Source organism: Triticum urartu, chromosome 3 (genome assembly GCF_003073215.2).
Source record: "Triticum urartu cultivar G1812 chromosome 3, Tu2.1, whole genome shotgun sequence".
NCBI classification, from domain to species: domain Eukaryota; kingdom Viridiplantae; phylum Streptophyta; class Magnoliopsida; order Poales; family Poaceae; genus Triticum; species Triticum urartu.
Genome location: NC_053024.1, coordinates 22,280,085 through 22,289,227, shown reverse-complemented (window position 1 = coordinate 22,289,227; position 9,143 = coordinate 22,280,085). Strand labels below are relative to the sequence as shown.

The window sequence follows — 9,143 nt, the reverse complement described above, 5'->3', positions numbered from 1 at the left end:
ATGGTTCACTGGATCAACAACTGCTCGTCGCCTCGATATTATTCCGGATGATCCTGTCCATTGGTCGTATGAGCTTACGCCGATCAACAATCTGCCTCCGGCCACAGATGTTCCTGCACGATTGGTTGGTATGTACAGCAAGCTTTTGTATGCACCATGTTTGGTGCGTGTTGATTGCTGATCGCTCTGTCAACTGTCTGTTGCTCTTATAGATGTCATCGGAGTCATAAGCAGTGTCTCTGATGTAGCATTTTTTCAACCGCCGCCTTGGACACAGGCTGTACGTGTGAGAGATGTCTTTGTTCGCGATCTCAGGTACGCGTCGTGTCCTGCCCTCCGTTAGGAGTACTGTATGAAATTTGTGTTAACTAGCTATCTAACTAATCCTGTAGCAACTCCGTTGTTTCATTGGCTATGAAGTTAAAGTAAGACTATGGGGGGAGCATGCTTTTAGATTCAATGGTTCAGATGTTCTTTTGCGTGGAAGCACCGACACAGGCGTGATCATATTTTATGGCATGACCGTCCGCATGTATAATGGTAAAATCCGTTATCCGTTGGCACATGTATTAATTGCTTCTGGTTTGATTTGTCTAACTAAGACAAAGATAATGTGTCTGCAGGGCGGAGAGGCTTAGCATCTAGGTCATCCACTGGGTGGTATCTAAATGAGGATATACCGGATATCAACGTTATGTATCTGTCAAGGTACGGTGCTGCTTTATTTGCGTTCTTTCTCTGTCGGTTGGGTCTCACCGAATAGCATTTTCATATAGCCATGCACAGGAGTTCCGTCCAATTGCAGAGGCTCCATTGCCTTTAGAGAGTGGTCTGAGGTCTTACCCTGACGATCACCACCCAAAGATGATTATGTGCAAGTTAAATAATTTTAACCTGTTTGAAAACAAGGTACATCATGTCCTGATCATATCAAATCTGTTGGATTATGTCATTCGGATGTATGCTCACTAACTGTGATATCTGTCTGTGTAGGGCCATGTATTTCGTTGTGCAGCGAGGATGACTAGGCTGTATCCCTTACCCGTGTGGTGGTTTGTGTATTGCTCTCGATGCTTTTGTAATGTGCTTCCTGGACCTGGCTCCGTCCCTTGTGCACCGGTCTATGTATGCACTCAAGGTTGCCAGGGGGTGGAACCTACGATCGGGTACGAGTTGTTCCTATATCCTTGATTACGATACATGATGCCTTCAATTATATTGATTTGTTTACTGTAACTTGCAATACAGGTACCGTATGTGTTTGGTGTGCACCGACGGCACGGATGAGGCCGGGTTTCTTCTGATTGGTAGAACAGCTCAAGTTGTAGTTGGTACAACTGCCATGTAGGTGATACGGAACAATAAACCTGACGATGAACCAATCAAGAACTTGTTCCATGCCGTTGCTCGAACAAGGTTTCCACCAAAGGAGTTTAAAGCATTATGCTCCATGAAGTTCAGGTTCGTTGTCCGGGTTACCCAAGACAGCTTCAGATCAAGGCGCCCGATGTTCCAGGTCATGGCAATTGAGTCTTGCGTTGCTCTAAAGCCGCAACAGTCGTCGCTTGATGTCACCGTTCCCCTTGGTGATTGATCAGTAGTCGTAACGGCTTATTTTGGTGTGCCGTGTAGTACTATCATAACTAGACATGATGCTTGTATGGACTACCCTACCTTATTGTAAATTATGCTTGTATGGGCCAGCTTGGTGGCATACTGCCCTTCCCTATTATAAATTAGGCTTGTATGAACTAGCCAGCCTGGTGGCAGGCTATCGGCTTATATTGTAAATTATGTATTATGAACAAGCTAAGCATTATGTATTATGAACAAGCTAAGCACTGGTCATGGTGAATGTCCTCTCATTTATATTATTAGTTGTTCCTTTCTTTTCTCGTGTTATATATGTTATGTGCTCCTCGTTGTTTCATATGCTTATTGGCAAATGGCCTTTAGGCATTTTATTTGTTAGATTATTGAACTTACATTGATATGGTTGTGTACTTTGACTTGGTACTGACAATCAGAATATGGTTACTGGACATAGATAACTATGTGCTGTGAACATGTGTCTAGAAGGCATTGATTTACTAACTTCTCTCCTTAGGAAATAATATTCACATGGTTATGTTGTGAGGTAATTATCATGTTGTTAGACTCACTTCTACTTTCTTGTAACATACGCTTTTAGGAATGATCTTATTCCAGTTAATTACATCTATCTTTCTTACACGCTGTGTCAAACTATTGAAATTAGTATTTCAAATCATGTTAGAAAGAATAAACGATATTGCCGGTTCTCCAAGCTAAAATGATTCCTTCATAAGCTTTAATGTGTTTTGATAAAAGATGTGATCTGTTTGTTTTAAATTTTATTGACTAATTTGTAAAATGTTAATGGCAACAAAAAAGGGCTTGCTGTTGGTATTAGATTGTCTCCTTAGTTGCGACTTGCTTGTTCCTCCTCTGAATAACAAGCATCTTTCGAATTTAGTTTAGGATATGTGTTTTTCTTAAGCAACAACAAGTAGTTATGTAGCCATCGCCGTCCTTATTTATAGCAAAGAAACAATTGTCATTTTTTTAGTTGCCATATGGCTGTTACCTGTGCACGGGCTCTTGTTCGGGCCCAGTTCAGTATGACAGGCCTTCGGCCTGGCCCGTTCGATGCGTGCCTCCCCTATATACTACTATATAAACAATGCTAGGGCAACCACTCTTTGCTTGTTCTTCCCTGCACTATTTCATGGCGGCGCCCTCTCCTCCTCCTACTCTGTACAAGGCAAGACCCTTCATCTTTTTTTTATCTCGCCGGCTCGCTGGCTTTTGCAAAATTCGGCTGTATTTTGGACACTTCCTTACGGTATCGTCGATCTGTGCATCCAGGCACCCCCAAGCTTTTCCTCGCGCGATGACAACAGGCGCACGGGAGGCGCTCTTCTTCGTCGATGCGGTGAACAACGACCATGATGTTCGTTCAACGATGTCTCCAGCTGCCAAGGTAAATCCCGTTTGCTTGGTCGACTTTAAACCATGCCTGCTTTAGATCTGTCCGGCCTTTATGCGACTGGGCCTGTCGTTCGTCTATGACAATGAGAGAATACTTTGTTGACTTGTGTTTTGTGGTACAGCTGTGTAACACCCCAGATGTAACTTTCCCAATTTTGTACTCCAACTCTAGCCGTTTCCGGCGTTAAGTTATTTATTTCCTCGGGTTCGGGTCTTTGTATCCGTGTGTTGTTATCGTTGTCATGCATCTCATATCATGTCATCATGTGCATTGCATTTGCATACGTGTTCGTCTCATGCATTCGAGCATTTTCCCCGTTGTCCGTTTTGCATTCCGGCGCTTCGTTCTCCTCCGGTGGTCATTTCTAGCTTTCTTTCGTGTGTGGGGATTAAACATTTCCGGATTGGACCGAGACTTGCCAAGTGGCCTTGGTTTACTACCGGTAGACCGCCTGTCAAGTTTCGTACCATTTGGACTTCGTTTGATACTCCTACGGTTAACCGAGGGACCGAAAAGGCCTCGTGTGTGTTGCAGCCCAACACCCCTCCAATTTGGCCCAAAACCCAGCTAACTCTGCTCCATCATCTAGAGCGTTCGATCACAATCGCGTGGCCGAAAACCGCACCTCATTTGGACTCTCCTAGCTCCCTCTACCCCTATATATAGATCCCCGCATTCCAAATCCCGGGCGAAACCCTAGAAATCGTCCCCGCGCCACGCCAGACAAAAATCCAGCCGCCGGACATTGTCCGCTCCGCCGCCCGGGCCAATAGGCGCCCGCCACGTGGCACTCCGCCGCCAGCCGCCGCCCGCGAGGCCGGCTCGGGGCCCCCGCGAGCCCATCGTCGCCGCCTGCCTCCTCCTCAGCCCGAGCCGGCCTCCCGCCTCACCTCCTCGTCGCCGGCCACGCCGCCGCCGCCACCGGAACCTCACGCCACCGGAACCTCGCCGCTGCCTCGATCCGGCCGCCGCCGCCCCGATCCGCTCGCCGCCGCCTCGGATCCGCGCCTCCCGGAGCCAGATCCGGCCGCCCCGCCGGAGTCCGGCCGCTCCCCGGCTTCCCCCCGCCGCGCTCGAGCCTCGCCGTCGCCGGAGACGGAGGAACCGGCCTCTTCTTGCCGGAGTTGATTTTTTTTTCTCGCGGGGTGATTTTTTTTCTACTAAGTCCCAGATATTTTCAGTTCAAGTGCTCTTGTTCGTTAGGCTGTAACTTTGCATCCGTAGCTCCGATTCATGCATATAGCATATCAAAATGTTCATCTCAGAGAGTACATCATTTCATTCCATTGCATCATTTTCATTTGAGCTCATCTCGATGCCCGAAATGCCGTTAGAAGAGGGCTACTTGAGTTAATTGTCAGATCTGCTACTCCGTTTAGGTTTTTGTCATTTTTGCCATGTTTAATGTGTGCATGATATGCCCTGATGCTCTACATGTGTTTTGTTAAGGGTTTTGTCATCTTTCCAGAGATGCAACCCATGTATTTTTAGGATGTGTTTGGTGACTAGTGCAAGCTTGCAAAGTGGTGCACTTAGTAATTCTGTTTTCAGGGACTTAGCATTTCCACTAAGTCCTTGATCTGTTTATCTCATGATGCCATATGTTCATGTTGTTTCCTAGTGATTCGTGCCTCTTTTGAGGATGATAAGTAAGGATGTTTTGTTAATATTGTAGTGCTCTACCTATCCATGTCTTTGTTTGCAATTATGGAGCACCCTAGATTGAGTCAATCGAGCTCTACTTTTGCTACTTTGTGAATCTGGGCAGATTGTCAACTTGTTTGCGATTTTGCCGGTGATGTTGTAGTTGATCCGTGCATGCTATGTTATTGTTCTTGCCATGTCTTGATTGCATTTTGTGCCTTCTTGATGGTTGTATGCTTGTCTTGCCATGACTTGCACCGTAGTGAGTGCATCGAGCTCGTAAACATGCCTACTTGAGTTATATTTCAGCATGTGTCAGTTTTCACTAAGTATGTGATCTGATTATGTTTTTGCTATGTTCACATGCTTGCAATTGTATTTTCCGATCCCTTTTGGCTCAAGGTCACTAAGGGACTTTTGTTAAGCTCTTTGAGTAGCTCCATGCCATGCTTTACTTTGCGATGTTCAGATCCTGTAGCATGTAGTTTTGTGGCTCCGAAGAGGGCTACCTGATCTGAAATTCCAGACAAGTGTTAATTTCACTAAGTCTGAGATCTGTTTGCCATATGCATTTTTGCCATGCTTGTTTGAACCTGTTAATGGATGAATTGGCCGTAGCTCAGTGCTAGACTTTTGTTAAGAATCTTGTGTGCATCCCTTCCATGTATTTTGTTGTCATGTTTGGGTGCTGTAGCATGTTCATTTCATTGCATTTAGATGCCTACTTGCTGTAAATCGCAGACCGGTGTCATTTTTGAATCGCTTGCCATTTCCAAACCGTAACTCCGATTTCGGCGTTCTTTATATCGTTTTCAAGCGATTTCATCTCATCTTTCCAGTGGCACACTTGGATTTCCAAGTTGAGGCCAGGTTCATGCATTTCCTGTCATATTTTGCATTTCGCATCCCGCATCGCATCCCGCATCGCATCCCGCATAGCATACCATCTTTGCATTGCGTTGTTTGAGTTTGCACGTGTTTGATTGTATCCTTTTTGCTTGTTTGTCTTGTTTGGGCAGAGCTGGGAGACGAGTTTGCTAACGAGGAGCCCGTTGAGTTTGCTTTCGAGGATCCAGTCAACTCTGACAACTGTGCAGGCAAGATGATCATACCCTCGAAATCACTACTATCTTTGCTATGCTAGTTTGCTCGCTCTTTTGCTATGCCAATGCTGTGATGCCTACCACTTGCTTTCAAGCCTCCCAAATTGCCATGCCAAACCTCTAACCCACCATGTCCTAGCAAACCGTTGATTGGCTATGTTACCGCTTTGCTCAGCCCCTCTTATAGCGTTGCTAGTTGCAGGTGAAGATTGAAGGCCGTTCCTTGTTGGAACATCTATTTACTTGTTGGGATATCATTATATTGCTATGTTATCTTAATGCATCTATATACTTGGTAAAGGGTGAAAGGCTCGGCCTCTCGCCTAGTGTTTTGTTCCACTCTTGCCACCCTAGATTCCGTCATATCGGTGTTATGTTTCCGGATTTTGTGTTCCTTACGCGGTTGGGTTATAATGGGAACCCCTTGATAGTTCGCCTTGATTAAAGCTTTTCCAGCAATGCCCAACCTTGGTTTTACCATTTGCCACCTAGCCTTTTCTTTCCCTTGGGTTCTGCAGACTCAAGGTTCATCATTATTTTACCCCCCCGGGCCAGTGCTCCTCTGAGTGTTGGTCCAAACTGTCAGCCGCCGGTGGCTACCAGGGGCAACTCTGGGCTGGCCTACCGGAAGTTTAGACAATCTGAGTGTGCCCTGAGAAAGAGATATGTGCAGCTCCTATTGGGATTTGTCGGCACATTCGGGCGGTGTTGCTGGTCTTGTTTTAACCTGTCGAAGTGTCTTGAATGACCAAGATATCGAGTCTGATCGGAACGTCTTGGGAGGAGGTCTATTCCTTCGTTGACCGTGAGAGCTTGTCATGGGCTAAGTTGGGACTCCCCTGCAGGGATATGAACTTTTGAAAGCCGTGCCCGCGGTTATGGGCAGATGGGAATTTGTTAATGTCCGGTTGTAGATAACTTAAACCTTAATTAATTAAAATGAATCAACTCAGTGTGTTACCGTGATGGCCTCTTCTCGGCGGAGTCCGGGAGGTGGACACGGTGTTGGAGTAATGTTTGCGCAGGTTGCTCTCTAGTTTCTCGCTCGTGCTTTGCCTCCTCTTCTTGCTCTCTTTTGCGAATAAGTTAGCCACCATACTTGCTAGTCGCTTGCTGCAGCTCCACATATATTTACCTTGCCTTACCTATAAGCTTAAATAGTCTTGATTGCGAGGGTGTGAGATTGTTGAGTCCCTGTGGCTCATAGATTACTATTACACCAGATGCAGGGCCTGATGATTCCGCTCCAGGAGACGCATATGAGCTCAAGTGGGAGTTCGACGAAGACTCTCAACGTTACTATGTTTCCTTTCCTGATGATCAGTAGTGGTGCCCAGTTGGGGGTGAACGGGACCGTGTCGCATGTTGGGTTATCTTTTATTTTGGCGCCGTAGTCGGGCCATGAGTGTTTGGATGATGTAATGTTATTTATGTACTTGATTGACATGGCGAGTGTAAGCCAACTATGTTATCTCCCCTTTATCATTTATATTATATGGGATGTTGTGAAGATTGCCTAACTTGCGACATATGCCTTCAATGCGATTATGTCTCTAAGTCATGCCTCGACACGTGGGAGCTATAGTCGCATCGAGGGTGTTACAAGCTGTTCTGTAAGCTATGTTCTGCAGTCAACTGTGTATCAAATTGTTTAGATACCGCGAATATCTTTTTTATGCTATCCATGCTTGCCTTTGATTTGCTTCCTATCATGCCGTTTATCTCCTTTGGTCTACCAGTTTGCCTTTGCTAATTATAGTTGACATACAACACTGCTGTTGTTTGAGAAATGCCTCTCAATAATGTGCCTGACATAATTAACATACTATTTACATTGTCGTTGTGCCGTCACGAAACTCTGATTTGTTTTCCAGCTTGCTGTTGCACATATGTTGTGCTCGATCTGAACCCGTCGCTAATGAAGCATAATACATTTCTATGGTCCTGTATCTTTGGTAGTAAAATACTTCCGTGTATTTCTCTTGTTGTATAGATGACTTACCACTCTACATATTCTAAATAGATGAAGCGTTATGTCACAATTAGGCCACGGGCTATGCTTAGTGCCGTTCTTGCTGAAGTTGGTTTACCGGAGGTGAAATACAAGACCTGCTCATATTCCCGGGGCCGGGTGGTGGCTACTGCTATCTTCTGGCCATCGCGGTCGCATTCGTCAGCACCAGCACCACATATGAGGATCAGTGGCGACCCAGCTGTGGATGTCAACGAGGCCATACAAAATGCTGCTACTAGCTACTTGGAACATCTTCAAACCACCATGGATATTAAGTTTGACTGCCCTCAGATGGAGAAAATTAAGACCAATATAAGCTACCTGTCCAACACTGTTGCCGAACAGTCCAGGAAGATCAGGAATCTGAAGGCTAAGGTGGAAAAAAGAAATCTCCGGGTCAGGGGCATTGCAAAGGGCCGGGGGTCACTTGCAGATGACATGCTCGGTTCTGCAGGGCGTATTGACAAGATGGCAGTCAACTACCTGCCTACAGGATCCTCTTCTGTTGTAGATGATGTGGCCTGGGATTGCTATCATCTTACTCAAGAAGCTGACAACCTTGCCTATCTGGCTGCCATGTGAACTGATGCAGTCAAGAGCGTTGGTGACTACCCATATGACATTGAGTCTGACTTTTCTGAATGTGACGAGTTTTATGGTTACTTCCCATCTGACCATGAGGGCCAGAACAGTGGTTACTACTCGTCGGACCTCGAGGGTGCTTGTGGTGCAAACTGCCTGTATGACGATTTCCTTAATGATGGATCCGACTGATGCTTCGATCGTGTGAGAACGCGCAAGTTCTTTTGGTTTATCAAGTAATATCAGCGTATCTGGCCATGTTGCCTCTACAGAGTTGTTATAAAGTACTGTGATGGCAACCTGCCCTACCCTTATTGTAAATTATGTATGGTCGGTCCTATGAGACAATCCTTGATGGTTGTATGATCGGTGCTACTAGACGGTCCACCCTATAGTTATTGTAAATTATGAACCAATTAAGTGGTAGCTCTGATGTTGGTCTTCTAATCTGTTCACTGTGCTATGTCTACTGCTTTGTTTCGTACACACATTATCTTCTGCCCTCTGACTTTTGCCAAAGTCATTGATAATACACCATTGTGGACCTCTCCTATTCATTCGGCTTTCGCGGCGGCGCTATCCCCCTTTCCTATAGCCAAGGCAAGTTCCTTTCCCTGCCTCCTTTGTCTCCCGATTAATTTCCTTCTGTTGGTTTGCTCCATGATATGAGATTAATCTAAATGCATCGGCTGTTTTTCTATCTAAGGCCTCGAAGCTTTTCCCCGCGCCATGGCACCACGCGCACGGAAGGAGCTGTTTTCCACCAGCGCAAGGAGCAGCGACCAGGGTC

General features: G+C 45.9%; 1 protein-coding gene across 1 annotated transcript; it reads left to right on the top strand.

The window, feature by feature from the left end:
• The first annotated feature begins 2,775 nt into the window (after positions 1–2,775).
• On the top strand, positions 2,776–8,809 carry LOC125547743. Its single transcript, XM_048711534.1, has 2 exons — positions 2,776–3,001; positions 7,781–8,809. Exons 1-2 carry the CDS (start codon positions 2,912–2,914, stop codon positions 8,351–8,353), a joined length of 663 nt encoding a protein of 220 aa, XP_048567491.1. The 5' UTR covers positions 2,776–2,911; the 3' UTR covers positions 8,354–8,809.
• Positions 8,810–9,143: the final 334 nt, after the last annotated feature.

What these genes read in the sequence shown, in the direction of transcription:
- LOC125547743 (XM_048711534.1), top strand. Translation starts at nt 2,912, where the DNA reads ATGACAACAGGCGCACGGGAGGCGCTCTTCTTCGTCGATGCGGTGAAC. An exon ending in CGATGTCTCCAGCTGCCAAG is followed by an intron (nt 3,002 to 7,780) that starts GTAAATCCCGTT and finishes TATTCTAAATAG; the next exon opens with ATGAAGCGTTATGTCACAAT.